The 22,460-nt window shown below is 38.9% G+C and overlaps 3 protein-coding genes across 3 annotated transcripts; all 3 read left to right on the top strand.

Annotated features, from left to right (window-relative positions):
- The first annotated feature begins 8,771 nt into the window (after nucleotides 1-8,771).
- LOC134210878 (protein lethal(2)essential for life-like) lies at nucleotides 8,772-9,736 on the top strand. Its single transcript, XM_062687279.1, has 2 exons — nucleotides 8,772-9,403; nucleotides 9,466-9,736. The coding sequence occupies exons 1-2, from the start codon at nucleotides 9,013-9,015 to the stop codon at nucleotides 9,609-9,611; spliced, it is 537 nt and encodes a 178-aa protein (XP_062543263.1). The 5' UTR covers nucleotides 8,772-9,012; the 3' UTR covers nucleotides 9,612-9,736.
- A 10,332-nt stretch (nucleotides 9,737-20,068) lies between these two features.
- Nucleotides 20,069-20,788, top strand: LOC134210877 (protein lethal(2)essential for life-like). Its single transcript, XM_062687278.1, has one exon. The coding sequence runs from the start codon at nucleotides 20,174-20,176 to the stop codon at nucleotides 20,729-20,731; it is 558 nt and encodes a 185-aa protein (XP_062543262.1). The 5' UTR covers nucleotides 20,069-20,173; the 3' UTR covers nucleotides 20,732-20,788.
- Nucleotides 20,789-21,492: 704 nt separating this feature from the next.
- On the top strand, nucleotides 21,493-22,256 carry LOC134210880 (protein lethal(2)essential for life-like). Its single transcript, XM_062687281.1, has one exon. The coding sequence runs from the start codon at nucleotides 21,602-21,604 to the stop codon at nucleotides 22,169-22,171; it is 570 nt and encodes a 189-aa protein (XP_062543265.1). The 5' UTR covers nucleotides 21,493-21,601; the 3' UTR covers nucleotides 22,172-22,256.
- Nucleotides 22,257-22,460: the final 204 nt, after the last annotated feature.

The following is a 22,460-nucleotide window of genomic DNA, read 5'->3' on the forward strand; positions in this document are numbered from 1 at the left end:
ATTTAATCATACCCCTCGCAATCCCTACAGGTACAAACAAAGTGAGAAAAAGCAAAATAAAAACACATGTGAGTAAGGCGTCGGGCGAACGAGCACTCATGAGTACTCCGAAGCGACGCTTTGTATGTGAAAAAAAAATCTTGGAGGCTGTTTTGAGTGGTGAGTGGTAGACTGTACCACATAAAAAAGATAAACAGATACACTCGCTCTTGTATTGTGACGCACAAGCTCGGGTTTAATGATGCACAATATTGTGAGTTTTGATGGTTATTTCTGCTCCTCAAGAAAACTCTTGCTCATTTTCTACTCGGCGAGGAATTTTTGACAAGCCTAGCCTCGATTTTATCGCTACTGCACGCATAATAACCTGCTTGGCGCTTACATCAGGGGCCTCATTGCGTGCATCTCGCTTTCGACAAGCTCTTTCGTATGGACAGTTTGCATGTGGTTTTTGCTCGTTGGCGAGTCGAGGTGCGCAATGCCACCCAGGTTGCTTCAGTTACCGGTCGTTGTTGATGACATCAACATCATCAGCTTCAGCCCGCTGTTGGCAAACCGAGTTTGCTAAGCTACTCCTGCTTTGTCGTTCTGACTGAAAGCAAATACATTATATTAACAATATGGTTCACTTCGAGCTTTTCCATACAAATCGAAATGGCGAACCATTTTGCCAGTGATAACAACATCATCTAGCGAGCAAAGAGTGAATCCTAAATCGTGTTTTCTTCTTATGTTTTATTCTAGCTAATCTTCCTGCCAATTTACAGTGGATACGAGTCCATACTTGTTGAAAAGGTTTTCATACGACGAGGTGCAGGGATGTCCATACTTTTCTTCGAATAAATCGATCATCCACAGATCGATTTTTTTCTTTACACTTTCTGCTGATAATACAGAAAAATAATCAAATTGTGATCCGACTTGCTCCAATAGAAGCTGTTCCGGCATACGAGAAAATGCTTGCGGCGCGTTAGAAAATATTGATTCAATTTCTTTTGAGTCGAAAATAATTGCAAGCGTGCCAGTTTTCGCAAAGATTTTTTTATCCATAGTTGCTAAAGCATCCAGGTGCTAACACATATATGCGTGGAAAGAAATGTTTAGTTTTAGTAAACCACCAGAAATTTGCATCACGTGCAGGTGTTCTCTCAACAGTTCTTACACTTTTACTCGAAAAATGTATTTGATGTTAGTTAAGCAGGAAGGTATTCGCAACTTCACTCTGCCAAATATTTTTTGCTAAATTTGTTTCATTTATTAATATAATCAATATATGTTATTTCGTAATATTGATTCCAAGAACTAATATTTCTAGTGCCTTTAATTTAAAAATGCTTAAATTTCCTTTTGAGTTAGAATTTCAAGTTTTATATATCTATGGATGGGTTTGTATCTTCATGCTTTCACCGAAGCGCAAAATGTAATAAAATGCATGGATTTAACATTTTGAGGAGTCAGATTCTTGAAAGATATAAATCTGCTTTAGTATATAAAAAGTAAAATAATAATCATTCATCGGTGAAAATCAACCGGCAATTCCAAATATTCATTTTCTAACCCCGGTAGATATTTATTTTTTTGCACGTTCGATTATCAATCGGCTACTGTTAAGGATTGGGTGAGATAATTTGGTATGGAGTTTGACAGCATGCTGCAGAGATATTCGATGCCTGCATTGTCGAGCGTCTGGATCAAAACGTCTAATGCAACTGATAATAAAACGAAGCATTTTCGATCGCTTGAGTATAACCTTGTTTTTTCTCAGTCGATTCTTTGACTGTTTTATTGTCAAATTTCCCAAAGAACCGGTTTATTTGATGCCTCTAAATATCTTTAAAATTAAAACAACAAAAATTAAAATATATGGCAGCCAAACGAGCTGCAGAATTGGGCCAATGTAAGATGAAAACCGACAAAAAGTGTGAGAACAGAGAGCGAGTATAAAACGAGATGTGAATGCAGAATATTAAGTATTAACTTCAACAGCAACCTCTTAGCTTTCCAAATGTTTCACCGTGTATCGATATGGTGCACCGGTGGTTCAACGCGCAGCATCTAATTTGTTATAGGGGAAAGTGGGGCAAGATGGCCATCCTAAGCGATAACCGTTGTAAAATGATGACACTCCTTGAACTCCTTGTCCATGAAACACCTTTATGATGACCCGTCTTTGACATAAGTATCAATAAACACTGGTTTTATAACGTTTCAGTATCTTATAAACTGGTTTTAAAAAAGGTGTTTTATGATGCGTATATTTACCGTATGGGGCAATAAATATGACCACCCCCTCGGGCAAGACGACCAAAAACTATATCAAAAGTTTGCTAAATTTATTTAGAATAGGGGACACATTTCTTCCACTTCTATGGATTATGTTCACATGATGCATGTTGATTTCTTGACAACTGGCACTACGACAATATCAGAATTTGCGTAAAACTAATTTTTACTGTTAAAACCATATCCTTTGTTTTAAATCATCTCTGATTCACGCAGAAACTATTTTGATCATTTTTTATATGCATTCAAGGGTTAGGCGACTCTTAATCCTGGAGATGACCTTGTTTTTATACAGTTGGCAATACCGCCCCACGCCGTCGTATATCCAAAGATTTGTATTCTATCAAACCTAATTACTGTGAATCTCCTCAAATTATTATTGTATATAGGCTATAGTTATATAAAAGCTTCGGTTAATATTAATTTGTCCTAAAAATGAGTAACTTAGGCTTCAATTGTTAAATTATGTAACTAGAAATCTATAAGAAAATTCGAATGTTAACTTAACTATCTTCAAATCAATATTAAGACGAGCTCGGTGGTCTAGTGGCTACCGCTTCTGCCTTAAAAGCAGGAGGTCGTGGGTTCAATTCCAGGCTCGTCCCTTTCCTACTTTGTATTTCTATCTTAGTTCTTTCTGTGTTTCACGTTCTACCAGAACGATTCCTATTAAATCTTCAACACTAACAATCCAAAAAACATCCGTGGAACCTATGAGAGGTTGTAGAGTTCTCTGCATCTTTCTTAAGTAGGTGTCCAACTAACCATCCTTCCCCTTCCTCAGCATTCGCAAGGACGTGGCCAGGACAGATCTCGACTATTGGAGAGTGCAATGCTTCCATCTAAGAGATAGTGATTAGTCCCAAATCAATATCTGAGGTAACGGATGAAAGTAATGCTACTCTCATACAATAGTCTTGGCTTGTACCACCTACGAATTTGTGTGAATTGCTCAATGCTAATGCTAACTATCTTCAAAGCAATATTACTCGGGTACTTATTCAAAAGGACGTATGTGATTTTGTAAACAAAGATTCAAACGTCGATTTGTCCAATCTGATAGCACTTCCACGCAAACCATCGCCACAGACAGGTAGGGGAAGCATTCGGCTACCTGTTAGTGGTGTTGGTTTGCATGGGAGCGCCATCAGATTGGACAAATCGACGATTACATCTTTGTTTACAAAATCATACGTCTTTTGAATAAGTACCTGAGATTACAAGAACAAGTGAGGTTATCAAAAGTGCATTTTTCAGTTGTATAGCTTTTACATTATTGTGAACCATCCCTTGTAATAATAATGTGAATGTAATGCTCACTTAAGGCATAATTAACGTTGGCTGTCTTGCCCCAGTGGGTACCCTACACCAAATTTCTATTTCATGTTTCAGCAATATGGTTTGCTGAACGCATTCCAGTAATTTATTTGTTTGCTGATTTACAGCATTTTTCAAGCATATTGCCGAAGTGCAGTTAAACCAATTACTGAATACCAGCAAACAGTTTCATTTCTAATGTCAATGATTATTTAATTCGACATTTTACTGAGAGCCAGCAAATATTTTTAATGTATACTGATAACCAGCAAATTTAATTGCTGAACACATATCAGCAATGAATCATTTGCTGGAAATCAGCAATTTGATCTTGCCGTCAACAAACGAAAATTTCGTGCAGCCGCTTTTTACAAAGCGTTCCTGTTCGAGTAATATTTCGCATATTTTTAGTTTTCACACTTTCGTGGTCATGAGAGAAGTTTAAGTTCAGAGAAACAATCAACATCTTAGTAAACAATATTTTCACACCAAGGTAAACAAAATTTCTCCTGTAAATACATCATTTCATAACATTTTTTTGTTCTCTGCAGATGGCGAATTGATGGCGATTGATTTGGTAGTTTCAACCTCAATCACACTGCAAGTTATATCATGGGCCTGCTACCTAGAATCCTCAACGATAACAATATATACAATAGGGTGGCTCAAAAAACACTTTTTAAAATGTTTTTATGGGCCGCCCTCTTATTCGTTTCTATTTGATGCCCTGATGCTCTGGACAAAATTTCAACCAAATCGATCAACGTTTGGGTGGTGCTAAGCACGTTGGAAGTTTATATGGAAAAATGTATGCAGAAACATCCTAAAACAGTGATTTGCAGTTGGAAGGCACAATTTACGATCAAGAACCATGATACTCATTCAGTTCTTGTAGAATTAAATACAGAATGTCATGCTGAAAACCGCGAGAAGATTAGAATTTGTTACGGAAAGATATTAGCATTTTAGTGGAGTGTTGTAGGGGTGAATTTATTTCTTTTCAAAGGTAAAAGAAACGAAATTTGCTCAAACCCCACTTCAGAGAAAGGGTGGCCCATCAAAAAAAAATGAAAAAGGTTTTTCCCATACTAATTTGAGCCACCCTAATATACAAATTATTATTATAAAACATAATTTTATTTATAACAATATTTATCAAATGCTGGAAATACAGCAAATCTTTTTTGACGAAATAATGCTGGATAACCAGCAATGCCGTTTTACTGATTATCAGCAAATGAGCTGTCATCCGTTTGAAAATAAGGTTTGCTGATTATATCCAGCATTTTATTTCGCTGGTTTTATTGCTGGATTTACAGCACGCAAAAAACCAGCAAAAAATTGCTGGTTTTCAGCGAGTAAAAATTAGTGTGTACATATTAGTAAAAAATGTCTACCTAATTTTGCTACAACATTTGATTTTCCGTTGGTATTCGATTAACTTTAATCGATTATGTGCACCTGGGTGGTGCGGATAGAATCGATTTGGTTGTCAAACTGAAGCCAAAGTTTTCTATTGTGCCGGAGCCAAACATTGAAGATTGTGGTTATGTTCGTTTTAGATCTGATACTGAGAAGTATTGTTATTATTTGGGGAAAGAAATAAAAATAAACTTAGTTTGAGTTGTGCATTCATTGTAACAAATATATTCACATTATATTTCGAGTGGAAAATTAGTAGGAATGCACCTAAAAAGCATTCGTTACGAGATTTCACGAGATTCAGCAGCTTATTGGAGCAGGAATGTATGTAAACCATCGTAAAGTCATGTAGAGTCTCGCGCATTTGTGCGCCTTCATGCAGCGTGGAAAGAGAAATTCGAAGAGCGGGAAATGTTTGACAGCCAAGAAACTGCAAAATAATTTTGCTTATGGGATTGATTTCAAAATATCACGCTACTCGCTTGAGAGCAGAAAAGCGGCGCTATCCGCAGCACCCAGATGTGCACAAAAAACATAAGACATCCCTAATTTTTGTTGTGTTGAAATTTTGAAGTGTGTGTGTTTACCGATCCTCATATTTTGGGTAGTTTCGTTTCAGCGTGTATCGATCCTTTTGGGCACGGATGGCGCCACATGCGGTGTCGCCAAAATTTCGTGAGAGTGAATCATATTGTTAATATAGTATATTTGCTGAAAGGCACCGTCATAGGCAAAGAGGAGCAGAGAAAAATACAAAACAAAAGAATCACACTCAGCAGGCATTGTTGATAAATTGCAATTACCCTCGGGTAATTTCAAAATCTAGCCGTTTTGATTATCCTCAGACTGAGAAAGCCACATCCATAAGCATTGTTTTCTATTCATAATTCTAAGTTACATTTTGTTGGTTACCTTGATAACGTTTCTCAAATCGTTAATATGAATAATTCAGTCCCTAGTCTCTGATATTTATATGAACCATATCACGTGTCATAAGTTTTCTCTTCATACTGGGTGCAGTAAATCAATGCCTTGTTTGCGAGTGTTTGTTGAAATTTTCATACAAGCGAGCGCATTCATGCTAGCATGCTAGCGGAAAAACTTGGCGCAAGCAAAAGATCCGCTCCGTGCAATACACAGCTCCCAGTTCGGTTCGTTTGAACCACACTGCTCGCTATTTAGAATCGGTCGCTACTGATCCGAATCGAGATCCGTGTTTAGCTGGTAGTGCAGCTCTCGCTTCTATGCCACAGCAATTTCGAGCTGGACGACAACATGAGCTGAACTGAGAGTTGTTCGGATCTTCGGATCTTTCGCTTGGTACGGTTCGTTCGCTACCGCACTACTAGGTATCTTTTGTGTGTCCGTTCGTAGCGCCGAGTTGTGGATATGGGTTTAGAAATAGACGGCAGGCTAGTTTTATTTTCGCTTGTGTGTTTCTTATTCCTTTCTGCAGCAGAAATGCAGCTTGGCTTGATGGTGCTTGAGGTGCGGAAGAAAGAAGAAGGAAGAAGAAAGAAGAAGGTAGAAGGAAGAGGGAAGAAAAAAGATGCGAGACAGAAGAAGGAAGAAGGAAAAAGGAAGAAAGAAGAAGGAGGAAGGAAAAGGGAAGAAGGAAAAAGAAAGAATGAAGAAGGAAGGAGGAAAAAGGAAGATGGAAGTAGGAAGAAGGAAGAAAGAAGAAGAAAGACGGGAGAAAGAAGGAAGTGGGAAAACAGAATGAAGAAGGAAAAAGGAAGAAGAAAGAAAGAAGAAGAAAGAAGGTAGTAGGATGAGAGAAGGAGGAAGAAGGAAGAAAAAAGAAGAAAGAAGACAGGGGTAAGGTGAAAAAATAACTTCTCATTTTTCACTTTTTGCTTCTCTTTGTTAATTCCGCCTAATGACCTTTCGGCCTAATGAACGTTCGACCTAATGAACGTTCGACCTAATGACCATTCGGCCTAATGGCCTGACACCTAATAATCGTTCAGCACGTGCGCGGTACTGGGCTGGAATGCTCATACAAGCTCGCTTGTGTTGTGTACCGCGAGCGTGGTATTCTCGTTTGTGTTGTACAAAATACAACAGCGCGCGTACTCGAGTGCGTACGCTCGAGGGAGTTTCTCTAGGCGCGAGTTTGACAATGATTTTATCAATAATTTAAGGTGAGATGCTGAGCTTGGGTTCTTTTAAAAGATCCATGGTTCATCTGCTCAATGTAAGGAGGCGAATCTTTTGAACAGCTCCTGAGCGGAGCACCCATCTCTATTTCTAAGCCAAGTTATCATTTTCGCATTCGTATATCATGAGGCTAACACGATGAACCTTTAATGCCCAGGGAAGTCGAGATTGAAACTTTTGACGAGCATCAAATCGTTGCAGTAGCAGGATAGAATAGAATCAAATTCACGGAACTGGATTGCTCTGTTCGATATACGTTCAATGCAAAAGATTCCATATTTCCTTCTGTACGACAAGAAACAGCTTGTGACGTCCGGACCCAATTCTTGCTCTTTACCTTGGCCATAGCACCAGGACATAGAAACACAGTATCAGCACACCTTTGATTTTATCTTCAATTGCTATTCGTTTGCCTGCAATTGATCTATGCTCCAACCCGACGAGGACAATTCGCAGAGAGATTGAGTTTTTCACACATGGTCACAAAGCGTTGCAGTTATGTTTTCCACGGTAGTGTTGATCTCAACCGTGAGGCATTTGTTGTCATCGTTATCATGCTCATAGCTTTGGATCCCTTACACATGTCGACGCAGAGTTGTTTAGGGTTGTTTCTTTAACACCGCATTTGCAGTAGCAGAGGTTGCATTTTGTTGCACAATAGTAAACCGGATGAGCTTCAGCAGCTATTCAAAGGTAACACCTCGGGTAACACTGGAATACTCGTAAGAACTTCTATTGATTATTCCATAATTTGCACCGTAAATTTAATTCAAAAATTTAATTTAAAGCTAATATTTGACGTAACGATAAATTTTCACGTCAATCTTCTCATTTTGTAAACGCTGTGATCAAGAAATATGGTTTTGTGCGTCATGATTTACTTTCTTGATTGTGAGGTTGTAGAAACAAATAATGAAGAGTCGACCATATTAAATAAACAATAACATTATGAGCATGGTTCAATGATGATACCCTGAAAATTGTTGATAGCTAAATGAATAACAATAATAAGTATCATACGTTAAACTATAAAATGTTATGCAAAATGTTATTTGATGAATATAATATAGGATATTATTATTAGATTTTCTTCGTAGTTGCTTGTTTTGTAATATCCTTTTATGATGCATGCATGTTAGGATGATTAGGAGGAACTGATTTTCTTTTACTTTTTTGAAACCACTGTTCCTAATAAAACAAAAATACATGAAATGTAAAAACAAACGCATAAAACTCTATGCGTTTTAATGTTTGTACCCCAATTAATAGCTCCTCTCGTCTATTCGGTCAAGTTACAGTGTACCCAATTATAGACCATTACTCACAGTCAATTAACTATTTCGGCACATTTGAGTCGTCAGTTTGCTCAAATTTGCATCGTCACAATATCCCACCCACGCTTGACTGCACAGTTCAACTTTGCCAAAGTGGTAATCTAATGGTGAAACACCTTCCATATGCAAGACGTTATAAGTGCTCTCTCTGCATTCGTTCACAGCGTTCTATCGAAAATCATTTAATATTCTCGTAATTTAATGGATGGATACGGCTCAGCTAGAATCATTGCTGCTGCGAACGATCAAACATCACGAATATTCTATATTACCTACGAATACACCAAAGTGGATGAATTGACAAGTCTTCACTGCGCATGATCATCTACAATTTCGAATTTATTCGCTAGTGGATATAAAAGCAAATCCCTGGTGTGAACTAGTGCAGTCAACATTAGCCAAAGAGAAAACAACCAAAGGAAATTCAAGTTCTAGAGCAAAACGAGGGCATAAATAATTGGGCTGATAGTGAAAAATCGATCAGTAAGGAATTAAAATGCCCATGGTGCCGCTGTTTTACCGTGACTTTTGGGACAACGGCTGGTGGAATGGTCCAATGAGGACATCGCGACTGATTGATCAGCAATTTGGACGAGGTATTTTCAGCGATGACCTATTCCGTGACATGTCATGCTGTCCTCCGCAAGAGTTTCGAAGGATGGGATTCGGTAAATCGTGGTTGTCCGATCTCAATCAGCAGTTTAGCAGAACCATCATCGGCGACAAGGAGAAATTTCAGGTCAGTCTCGATGTGCAGCAGTTCACTCCGAAAGAGATAACAGTAACTACCGTGAACAACACTATTGTGGTGGAAGCAAAGCATGAAGAAAAACAGGACGAGCATGGGTTCGTTTCGAGGCATTTCGTGAGGCGTTACGTACTACCCGGTAAGTTGGCAAAGGAAATTTTTATAATAGAATGGATTCAAGAGAAAGTGTTCTCGTTACAGATGAGCATGATCCCAAAGATGTATATTCGAGCCTATCTTCCGATGGAGTGTTGACGATAACTGCACCAAAGAAAACACTTCCACCTCCACCAGCGACAAACGAAAGAATCGTGCCTATTACAAAAACGGAAGAAACTTCCCCATAAGCATCTTAATTACCAACTTAGGATTTTAAATATGTGATTTTAGTATGTTAAGCTGCATGATTATTGTTATTTTTCATGATAATGTCTTTTAAAAATAAATTGTGCTTCATTATAAAAAAATTAAAGCTTGAGTTGAAAATCGAGAAAACCTGAGGTGATTTCGTGAATGTCATAAAACGAAAATACGTCAATGGTTGCAATAAATACGTTAAACAGCTAGGTTGGGATCTCCAGTGACTTGCATTGGCTGCTCTGTTTTATTGACAATCCACTGATATGTTAGCATTTCCATAAATATGAATCACGGGGATGCGATGTTCGCTCCAGCCAAATACCTATTCAAATGGAAAAATAGTTCATCGCCAGTGAAGAGAGATCATATGCCGATACTCTTATATTTTACTTTCCCCTTACAACGGAAGCTTCGCAGAAGGAACGCACTTTATATCGTCACCGAAATTACCCTCCGCTCGCTTTACATACCTATCTAGATTTCTAGAAGTTCTTGGAGAAACTTCCAGACGTCTTCACAAGAAGGATATGGACTATTAGAAAAGGGCTCTGAAAAATCATTTGAATTATTTTCGTATTTATTTCAGAGATTTCTGGAAAATCTTGCAAAGGAAAGGACTTCTGAAATTACCCACAGAGGGACATCTGAAAAAAGGCATATACAGTGACCGGCATAATAAAAAGCCCACTTGCCGTTTTTCTTACAAAATGGTCAAGTTTGAAGATCGAGATCTCGGTTGCGTGTGAACCAATTTTGCTGAAAATTTGACCAGAGCTCAGATATAACTTCTTGTTGTCTTTATTTGGAAGATTTTCAGCCCTAGACTGGCTCACCTCTAGATATAACTTGAATTTTACTTCCCCTAAGTTTCGACCATATTGGTTCACAGAGTAAAAAAAATATTGCGGTGATGCCAGATACAATTTTTATAAGTCTGTATTAATCTCAGCAAAAAGTCTGTATTTGTCTGTATCGTCTGTATGGAGTTTAAAAGCTACAGGAATTAGCAAATTATTCAAAAACCACGTTCTTTTCACAACGGAGAATATCGAGGTTTGCATAATCAATCAATCGGTGTAATACTTAGTCCAATCAAGTACAAGATACTGAAGCAAGTAAGGCCATTTTTGAAATCATAATTCGTATTCTTGAAGTTACTGTAAAGTGGAATCAAATGGAATAATACTCTCGTCGTGTTACAAGTAAAGATATTCCACTAAAAAGCTCTGAATAATATTCTGAATTGAACTGAATTGAATTATCTTTATTAACGAGATTTTCGGCACTAGGCCGATTCAAATAATATTCTTATCAATATGTTTGTTGTTACATTTACATAAATTGATAATATTATCGCTTTTTTCTTAAATAAAATCCGTTGGGAAATCCTCCGTTTGGAAACCCAAAGAGCGCAACGGACGTCGTTTGGGCTTACAAACGAAGAACTTTTGGTCTTTCGCCTTTTTTGGGCTTTGGAACGGAACTCTTTTTGTAGTTTCGAACAATCCCTTTTGGCTTCCGAATGGGATCTTTTTAGATTTGGAATGCCAAAACAAAAAAGATTTGCTATCCCTTATACAAAAACAGGAGAAAAAAATCATTCAGAATCCCAGATGGCTCTACTCGGAATTCCAAAAGTATTTCTTTCGAAAGTATAAAAGGACTTCGTTTGAAAAAAAAATCTAAAATAATTTCGTTAAGAAGCCCAAAAAAGTTCGATTCGAAAATCCAAAAGAATTCTGTTTTGGAAGCCTAAAAGAGTTTCGTTCAGAAATATAAAATAATTCCTTTCAGAATCCCAAATAATTTCGTTCGGAAACCCAGAGAAAGGACTTGCTTTGGGTTTACGAACCGAGATTTTTTGGTTGTCTGAACGGAGGCTCTTTTTGGCTTTCAGAAGGAACTCTTCTGAGTTTTCGAATCAATTATTTTTCTGCTTCCGAACAGAACCCTTTAAGGGCTTCGGTGGGAGATCCTTTAAGTATTCTAATAGGAATCCCTTGTCCAGAAGCAGAAAAAGATTCCGTTCAGAAGCCCTGAACGCTCCAATCATTACATTTGAAAGTCCAAAATGATTTCTTTGGGAAGCTCAGTGTGATTCCTCTCGAAAGCCCTAAAGAGTTTCGTTCAGAAGCTCGAAAGGATTCTGTTAGTAAACCCAGAAAGATTACGTTTGAAAATTCACGAACGGATGTCCTTTGACCATCCTAATGGAATTCTTTTGGGGTTTCGAACGGAATCAACTTGGGCTTCCTAATGGATTTATTTTGGGCTTCTGAATGGAATCTTTTTGGGCTTCCAAAAGGAATCAAAGAATCTTTCCGGAATTCCAAAAGGATTATTTTAGGAATCCAAAATAAATCCCGTTCAGAAGCCTAATAGGCTGTACTCGGAATTCCAAAATTATACTATTCGAAAACCTTATAGAATTTCGATTTTCTTAGAAAACTAATAATGGTTCAATCGTCAAGCCCAACAGAATTTTGCTTGCAAGCCCAAGGTTTTCAAAAACAACAAATGTGTGTAAAAGTCTGTAGCTTCAATCAAAAGTCTGTATAATGTCTGTAATCTGTATGATGTCTGTATGCAAGACCAAATGTCTGAATAAATACAGACATGTCTGTATGTCTGGCACCCCTGCAGTACACCCGATTCTTTTTTTACACGGGGGATGCGTTCCGTGTAAAAAAAGTTTTCAGTTCACAATTTAAAAATCCGTGTAAAAAAAGTTTTATGATTTCTCGACAAATCATGCAAAATGGAGCAACTTTGCAAAAATTTTGTATGAGATTTTTTTACACGGCCTTGTAAAAAAATCCGTGTAAAAACAGAATCGGGTGTAATACCATAGTTTTTTTTGGCAGAAAACATTTTTTAAATATCTTGAATTGAAAAAATCTGTATTTCGTTTTATTGTCTCATTCGTTTCTTTGGCTTATTTCGAGGGGCTGTCAACTGGGCTATTTGCGCTTTGATGTTGCATGAAGAAGAAGAAACAGAAAGATGATAATCGAAAAATTCTCCACGGGAAAGCATACGAAGAAGTTTTTAAAACTCTTCTCAAAAATTCTAAAAGCAATTTAATTAAAAACGGTAAGCAGTAGGGGAAACTGGACACACATGATCCCCACTTTTTGTTTAGGATATTTCTCGATGTAACATGCACAGATTTGCACGCTTCTTGATGGACTTGATAAAGAATTTAATAAGCTATTCAAAAACGTCATTGGAAGCAATTATTTGTTCATGAAAGTTACCAAAAACTCGATTTTGCCGAAAGATAGAAAAATTGGCATTTTCAAAACTTGCGGGAGACTTGATCCCCATATAGGGAAATTGATCCCTTTATGGGCTTCCTGAACATGTTTAGGTTCTTCCAAGCCTAATGAAAGGTCAAATTGGTCTATTCTCAAATCCTAACAATTATACATAGTCTGTCGTAATAGCAGTCGTGCGAAAATGAAATATTGTTGGTATTAAGCAAGGCAAGAATTTTGGTTCTCGAATAGAGTATTAGTGACAGATAGAATGTCGGCTATAGCAACAAAGTTGGCATGGTGATGATGATTTATCTGCAAACCATTCACTCCACTGAAAGACAGTGGTCATATCACGACAACTATGATGTTCCCAAGAGAAGCTCTTCTGAAAATTGGCCACACTGCAAATGCATGGCCAATGGTAAATATCCCTGAGTGCCTGTTTTGAGACCAACGAAAAAAGTCTGTGATACATCGAGATCGGCAGACTACTACCAATACTTTAAACATCACATTTTTCTGTAGTGCGTGTTATTATTACACAAATGCGATTTCTCTTAAACGACTGACCAAAAGTTGTTGAATGAGCCTATTATTAAAAATTCTTTAGGAAGATTTACAAATAAATGGTGATTATAAGCAAACTTCCCCTAGTTGCAACGGAAAGAATTGAATACCAGATCGAACAATACTGATTTTAAGCCCAGTGATTTGATGAGTATTTTCAAAGCTTAATTTGTACTCGTTTTCATTGAAAATAATGTTGAAATGCATTTGATAAAACTAATCAAAACTAAGTATGTTCAACTACACTTTGTTCTAGTTAATGAAATAAGGCTATTGAGACATTCAAATTGCGCGTGTATTGCCTGATTGACAAAATTAAAAAGAAATAAAAATTATTTATACTGTTTAACTAGAAAAGAATTTTAACAGATCAATTTAGTTATATACAATAAAATAATATGCGATGGTATACAATAAACGCCTTAATATATGCATTATCGGGATCAAGTGTGTCCAAACTGTGGGGGATCAAGTGTGTCCATGTTGAGTATTTATCTTATTTCGTTTATTGTATTAAATTGAAATAAGCAATAGTTAATACAATGAATTTATTCAATTCTACAATAATAAAACTTTGTCCAGTAAAAATTTGATACGTTTTGGTTGGACGTATTCAAAGTTATTAAACTTTTCTCCTTCGAAGAAAAAAGGATTGAGAATGTTTAAATAATAAAACCTATCTAAAACCCATATACATAAAGTAACTAATATCAAATGTTACTCAGATTCAATAATCTTTCTAACGGATCCTTTTGCACAAATCAGTGGTATAAAAATGTGATTAGTTTCCCAGAAAACAGGGGGGGATCATGTGTCCCCGGGGATCATGTGTGTCCAGTTTCCCCTACGGGGTTTGACTTTTCTTCTACTGTCTTCTTCTTCTTCTTCGTTGGAAATCGAGACAATTTCCAATCCGAAAATTGTATAGACCGGCACCAGGAATCGAACCCAGCCACGCTCAGCATGGTCTTGCTTTGTAGCCGCGCATCTTAGGCACGGGCCCCTACTGTATATAATGATAAATAATTTTATTCGAAGTTTATTTTGTTGTCAGTAAAATTTGATAACGGTTGTCAACTTTATTGAACGAAAGATCATAGCGAATAATGCATTATAATATCCAGCGATCGGATAAGTGCAATCAACATTAGCGACAACATCAACGATCTATGGGAGTTGATCCATGGAGCGGTAAGCACAACAGCACGAGAAGTGGTAGGCACGGCCAGAAGATGGATGTTGGTGTCGGGCAATATGGTGGTACGGAGATCATTTAGTGTATTACACAGCAGTTTGCATATAGTAGTGCGTCGTTTCCATTACGTCCTAACAACCTCTTAGTCACATGACGACGACCTACGCGGCGTATCGTCGTATCTAGGACTAACCAGTATTTTGTTATTCTAACAATAACAAGAAAAAATATTTCGTGGTGAGCAAGGTTCTTTAAGGTCACTCCTGACGGAATCCAGGTTTCAAAGTGCTTGCGTTTTCGGGGACACACCACTCGATACGGAAGCAACGCACAACTGTCATTTTTTTTCACGCATGCTGCGACGCAGCAAAGCTAAATCAAAAAAAGAAATGACAGTTGTGCACCACCTCCGAATCGAGTGGTGTGCCCCCGAAAACGCGAGCACTTTGAATCAAGGATTCCGTCAGGAGTGACCTTAAGAATAATGATTTATTAAGTTATTTCAGGATAATGCGGCTATTCCGGATAATTGAGGATTTTTTTGGACATTGAGCGCCCTCTGATTATGCCGATAGGTACATTTGCGAAAAATAATGTAAAAACATAACAGTGCAGTTCTTAGGCTTTCTTATTCAACCATCTGTACTACGCGGAGCATAAAGGCTCCCCCAGACCTAAGCGATTCCATCGCCGCGACGGCGACAACTAGTCGCCGCGATTCTATCGTTGGGTCGCTGCAGGCAATGTTCCATTTACGCTTCCATACCAACGGCGACAGAATCGCAGTCGCCAAGCGATAGAATCGCGTCGCGTGTGTTTGGAGGAACCTTAAAAAAAGTGCTTTCTGAAAATAGAAATCCTGATAATTCGAGTTATTATACTTTCGTGTAGTAATGTTATTCTTGCTGAAGCTTATTTTTTCTATAAAATATATTTTTTGTTTCGTCAGTAGCAAAGTTTTCTTGTGCTTGGTTCAAGAAGTTGAGACCGTGTGACGTCACTCACTTCCCCTCAAATTTTGTTTATATTTTTCGCGTTACTAATACTATTAAGCTTCCTTCCTAGGATCCGACGTATAACACGCGTCAATACCGAAGCTCCATCACAGAGATTCAAACAGCCATCCAAAGCATGAAATCGAATAAAGCCCCAGGGGTCGATCGCATATCAGCCGAGATGCTCAAAGCTGACTCCATCCCAAGCTCCACAGAAAAGAAATTCCCTTTTTTGACAGCGGTTTTTTAGAACTCTTATTAATAACCTTAAACTTGCTTTGAAGACGATATCAAGAGTGGTCCACTTGGTCATAACATATTCTTGTAGCGGTCATCAAGAGGTTGTCATGTAGATTTTAGTTTTATTGCTAGTCTTGAAAATTTGCTTTCCAAAACTGCTAATACAGTATGATAAAACTCAAAATGTTACTTGGGATGACATCCGCTCAACTACTGCATCGTTTATTTCGTAACATCTGGATGTAAGGTATCTTAGTGAAAATGCCCAAAAAGGATGATCTGACTGTATGCGATAACTGGCGAGGCATTATTGTCGGCGTAGCACCAACTTAGAATTCGGAAGTCCGGACTTCCGAACCGAACTTTCTTCCGAAGTTTTATCTGTCAAACTAATGGATGCGTTGTTTAGCGCATCTTTAGGGGAATCCAGCGCACTACTTCCGAAGTTGGGAAAGTTGCCTGTATCTGGAGAAAAATCCAACTTCGGTATAAAAAGCGGTAAAAATTTATTCCGGATACACAATATGTTGCTGTGTGCCGTTCTCAAAGTTTTATGCAAAGTTATCCTAGCCCGGACTCAGGAGAAGATCGATTCGACTCTCCGGCGGCAGCAGGCCGGATTCCGTGCTGGAAGATCCTGTGTGGACCATATTGTCACGCTCCGTATCATTCTGGAGCAGGCCAACGACCCTTTACTTGGTATTCATAGACTACGAAACGGATATCGACCGACTCAATCACGAGAATATGTGGGGCGCCCTAAGACGCAAGGGGTTCCTGAGAAAATCATCGGCCTCATCGAGGCACAGTACGAGGCCTTCTCATGTAGAGTGCTGCACAATGGGGTCTTGTCCGACCCTATCCGGGTCGTATCCGGGTGGTGTGAGGCAAGGATGTATTCTATCACCGGTACTGTTCCTCATCGTAATCGATGAGATTCTGGTAAGTGCGATTGACCGTGAACCAAACCGAGGGCTGCTGTGGCAGCCTATAACCATGGAGCACCTAAACGACTTCGAATTGGCTGATGACGTTGCACTCCTCGCTCAACGGCGCTCTGATATGCAGAGTAAGCTCAACGACCTTGCCGAGTGCTCCTCTTCGGCAGGTTTAGTCATCAACGCCAAAAAAACCAAATCGTTGGATGTAAACACTTTAACCCCTTCCAGTTTCATAGAAGCCGGGCAATCAGTGGAGAATGTTGAAAGCTTCCAGTATCTTGGTAGCCAAATGGCGTCAGACGGGCTGCAAGCAAGCAAGGGCTGCCTTTGCGAGTTTAAGAGATATCTGGGAAAACAGGCATATAAGTGAACGCACCAAAATACGAATTTTCAACTCTAACGTGAAATCTGTGCTGTTATACGCTAGCGAAACATGGTGTGTATCAGTGAAGAACACTCAACGGCTGCAGGTGTTCGTCAACAGATGCCTGCGGTATATAATTAGGACCTGGTGGCCTCACAACTGGGTCTCAAACAACGAGCTCCATCGTCGTTATCACCAGAGGCCAATAGCAACAGAAATTCGGGATCGGAAGTGGGGCTGGGTCGGCCACACTCTACGTAGGGACGGAAACGAGATATGTAAACAAGCATTAGACTGGAACCCAGCGGGACATCGCAGCAGAAGCAGACCCAGAGGCTCATGGAGGCGAAACCTCAATAAAGAAATAAAAAAAAATTACCGAAATGTGGCAACATGTTAAAGCGTTAGATGGACATCGCTCAGGATGGAGATCTTTCAAGTCGGCCCTTTGCACCACCGGAGGTGTACAAGACCCATAACTAACTAACTAATCAAAACCAGCCAAACGAAGTACATGGTCGCTGGCAATCAGCGTGGTAGTGGGGACGGTAGTGGAAATGTTGCTGGATGGTGAAAGATTTGAAGTGGTAGAAGAGTTTGTGTATCTTGGAACATTAGTATTGCCTGAGTTTCTCAAAGTTTCACGCAGCGTTCCCTTCAGGACAGGTACCGCCGCGCTTTCTGCACTCTGTTTACTTGATTCTTATGCAACGTACACCCCAGTCAAGCAGTTTGACGAGCATTGACTCCGCCCCCAAGAAAACGCTTTGGTTGCTGCTTTGTTTGAACGTGTGTGAAGTTGTTCGAACAACCATTCGACAGTTGGCGGCTCGGTTGGAAAAAACTAAAACGGTTTGATTTTGGTTTGAGTTGTCGGGTGTGGAGTCAAGGTTTTCCGAACATGTTTGAGCATTTGTAGTGAAGTTGCACAAACCCTCATATATTTTTTGATGGTTGGTGCTCAAGTTGTCCCTTCGGTCGTTCGTGTGTGATATTGTTGGTCGAATAAATTGATTGTTCGTGCCGCTGTTGGAAAAACTTGATGGATGTTTGAATAAACGAGAGGTGGAGTCAATGTTGGTCAAACTGCTTGACCGTGTGTAGGTTCCATTATGGGTGAATAGCATTGCGGTGTATCGTTTGGCGCGGCCGCGGCCGTACCTTTCGACAGTAATTCGCCGCGTGAGGTTTTGTGCAAGTACCCATTTGAATCATTTGTTTGAGAAACTGCATAAGTCCATTTTACACAATTTCGAGAAAACAACAAAAAACTGTTTTTGGACAAATTGGCACCGAACCTTGGGATTTCTTCGATACAGATCAATAGTTTTTGGAAAAACTCAACACCCTGAGGCACTTCCAGTGCAAAAACTGTAAGCAGTACTGCATAATTACTCTTCAAAGTGCGTGGACTTATGTAGTTTCTCAAACAAACGAAAAAAAAATCATACATTCCTGAACAAAATTTTTTTTTTTCGAATTTTTTGCCAGAATACGTATTTTTGGAAGAGGATTCAGAATATATAAAAATCTCATTTTGGCCAAAAATGTTACATATGCAGTTTCTCAAACAAACGGTTCATTTGGGAACATTATAAAAGCCGCGCAGTGTATCATATCCAGAAAATCTGACAATAACGTGCGATAATAATGTTACCCTCTCTAAGGGGCCCTCCTTAGCCGTGCGGTAAGACGCGCGGCTACAAAGTAAGACCATGCTGAGGGTGGCTGAGTTCGATTCCCGGTGCCGGTCTAGGCAATTTTCGGATTGGAAATTATCTCGATTTCCCTGGGCATAAAAGTATCATCGTGTTAGCTTCATGATATAAGAATACAAAAATGGTAACCTGGCTTAGAAGCCTCGCAGTTAATAACTGTGGACGTGCTTAATGAACATTACGCTGCGAGGCGGCTCTGTCCCAGTGTGGAGATGTAATGCCAATAAGAAGAAGAAAAATAATGTTACCCGCGAGACGAAAAGGCGTTTTGTAGCTGCGAATAGGGCTTATTACGGACTTCGTAACCAGCTTTTGTCCCGTAGTCTGCAAATGAAGACAAAATTCGCGCTGTATACTACTCTGATTCTATTGAATATTGACCAGATTGGACTATGATCTCAGAAGTTATGGCCAAAATACTATGACTTATGCACAAAACACGCGTAAGAAAGGCACCAACATCGCTGGGTGAATTATTCAGTTTTTAATTTTTTTTTTCTTCCTAAAATTTAAAATTAGGTAGGTAAAGCCTGTCCACGCTAAATTTTGGACACTTAGACAATGTCTAATTGATTTGTAGCCATTTTATCAATGTTATCAATGTTGAAAACATGTTGAAAGCATCACGTAAAGCGGAGAGATTCATCTGTCATGTAAATTAATCTTCTCGGTGGCTTGTTAAAATTTTAAAAAATCACATTGTATGATGGGTGCCCGAAATTTAACGTGGACAGGCTTTACATTATTTCCAAGGCTTTTTTCCAAACAAGTAAACACTCATAGAAAGACATCATATAAAACAATTTACCTAAATTTCATAATTAGGTTAATATTTGAAAAGAATAGAAACATTCAACGATGGCTACGTTTTGCAGCAGCTCACGTAGAAGCAAATTGTTTGGTAGAGAATGAACAAACATAACGTTGAATCTACCAACATGCAGAGCACTGCAGCTATTGAACTCAATTTTACCAAAACCAAAAGAACATTTTTGATAAATGAATGTATACGTGAATGAATGAACGAATGTCACCTCTTGAAGTACATAATGAACATTCGAGCACTTTCTCGATGCCTCTACGAACACGCTGGAATGTTCAGCCACACTCACGTTGGCGGTATAAAAGCGAAAGAACTCACCAGCCGACATCAGTTAGAAAACAAGCAGGACACAGTGAATTACTAGATTCACTTCAATCGTGAAGAAACATATATTAAAAGTGCGCAATTTCATCATTTCTAAAATAGCTGGGAAAACAGAAGTGAAAATGGCTTTGAGTGCTGCATTTCTCCGTAATTGGTTCAATTCGTCTATTCGTGCCTCACGAATGCTGGATCATCATTTTGGCCCGAGTAGCGATCTGCTGAATTCCATGCGACTGGCGGCGGCCACACAGTCTGCTCTTCTGGACGAAATGACCAATTCCTTGCCCAAATCTTGGTTGGCCAGAACATCACAACTGGAATCGCCCGTTAAGATCGCCAACAATAAGTTCCAGATCAACCTAGATGTACAGAACTTTTCACCGGAGGAAATTTCCGTCAAAGCAACAGAGGATTGCATCATAGTGGAAGGCAAACACGAAGAGCGCCAGGACGATCATGGCTTTATCACACGCCACTTTAAGCGCCGCTTCATGCTGCCTGCCGGACACGACCGGAATGGAATCGTATCGTCTCTCTCGTCAGATGGTATTTTGACCATTATGGCACCCATCAAGGAGACTTTGGAGGAGGAAAGTGTTAAGGCTATTCCGATTGTTCAAACTGGCGAACCGCAACAGGAAAAGCCCGCGGAAACGGAGAAGAAACCTGCCGAGAAATAAAAGACTAAAATGTAATTGTAATAACTGTAAATAAATCTGAAAAAAAAAACTGTATCAAAATGTGTGGTTTCCATTTTATATCACCCACATTCCTTAAAAACTTTATGTCGAACAAAAAATAATACAATTTCAGAGAAAATTCATGAATTTCCAAAAATATTTTTTTCAACAGATTCGATCAGTTGTTCAAGTTTTAAGTTGTTTATCCTTCGCCAAAAGTCACCACTATACGATCCGATGCCGCGTAAACATCGGTAAACATGTCAGACTCATTTTTTTAGATTATCGAAGATGCAAGTTTCGGTTCGTAGCTATAAGCTTTCGGTATTAATGTAGCTATAAATGGACAAATGTATTTACTCGCATACATATTTCCATGATTATATCTGTTGTAGGAACAGGTATTTGCATTGCGATTGATGGCATTACGTTCAATATTTATATGATTTCTGATATGATAAATTTACTATCAAATAAGTAAATATTCAATCCCTAGCCTCTGAAACATAAAAAGCTTACTCGATTCAAAGTTCAAGCACAACAAATTTACCAAACAAGGTTATCTAGATAATCTATTGAGTTGAAATTATGAGTATGTACGATAGATCTGATCTAATCAGCTCTGAACGTCATCTCATTTCTCACTTATTCTCATGTCACTCTCATCGAATACTCAAAATTATTGTTTGCTTTCTCTCATTTATATCATTGTATTGCTCCACAAAGTGTAATTGTTTCCACCATTATAAATTGCGCGCCAGCTGTACTCGTCAGTTGATACCGAATCTTCGTAGCAAGTGTTCTATTTGTGCGATCTGTGAAGTCCATTTGTGAAATTACTCTCAACAGTGTGTTTTGTTTAGAATCAAGATGTCGGACATTCCTATTGTGTTCCGCAACTGGTGGGATGACCACTGGGACACTCCGCTGCGCCAATCCCGAATTCTGGACCAGCACTTCGGGAGCGGAATCACCTCTGATGATCTGCTGACGGCCATAACGACGGCATCTATGGCGCAATCGGCTATGCAGAATCTCTACCGACGCCCGATGTATAATCGCCCATGGCGCAATGCTTGCATCGCTGCACCCCAGGACATCGGATCGACGATTAGCTCCGACAAGGACAAGTTCCAGATAAATCTGGACGTTCAGCAGTTCGCCCCGAACGAAGTCTCGGTGAAACTGTCGGGCAACAACATCATCATCGAAGGAAAACACGAAGAGAAGCAGGACGATCACGGATACATCTCGCGGCACTTCATCAGGCGCTACAATATCCCACCGGGGCACGACTCCAATCATATAAAGCCAACGATTTCGTCGGACGGAATTCTAACCATTTCGGCACCGAAGAAGGCAATTATGAGCTCGAATGGGGGAGAATCAATACCGATCGTCCAAACCGGTGAGGTGATGAAAAAGAATATTACTCGTTAGTTGGAAAAGTGGAGTGAGTGTTAACAGTTAAATTTTGTTAGTTAACGTTTTTTAATAAAAGATTTTAAAAGTATGTCTAAAACAATTATTTCTGTTTTGAACAATGGGTCTTTTCTTCACCATTCAGTTTTCGCCCTTTGCCCTGTAAGAAATCTTTTGTGTAATGATAAAAGCTCTCATTTTCTTGAGATTCAATTCATTAAAAGTTATCAAGCAGACAAATAACTATAGTGTGTTATTGAACAGCAAATTTGAAAATAGAAGGATGATCAGTTATCAGAAAAGAATG

This window comes from Armigeres subalbatus, chromosome 2 (genome assembly GCF_024139115.2).
Source record: "Armigeres subalbatus isolate Guangzhou_Male chromosome 2, GZ_Asu_2, whole genome shotgun sequence".
In the NCBI taxonomy this organism is placed as follows: domain Eukaryota; kingdom Metazoa; phylum Arthropoda; class Insecta; order Diptera; family Culicidae; genus Armigeres; species Armigeres subalbatus.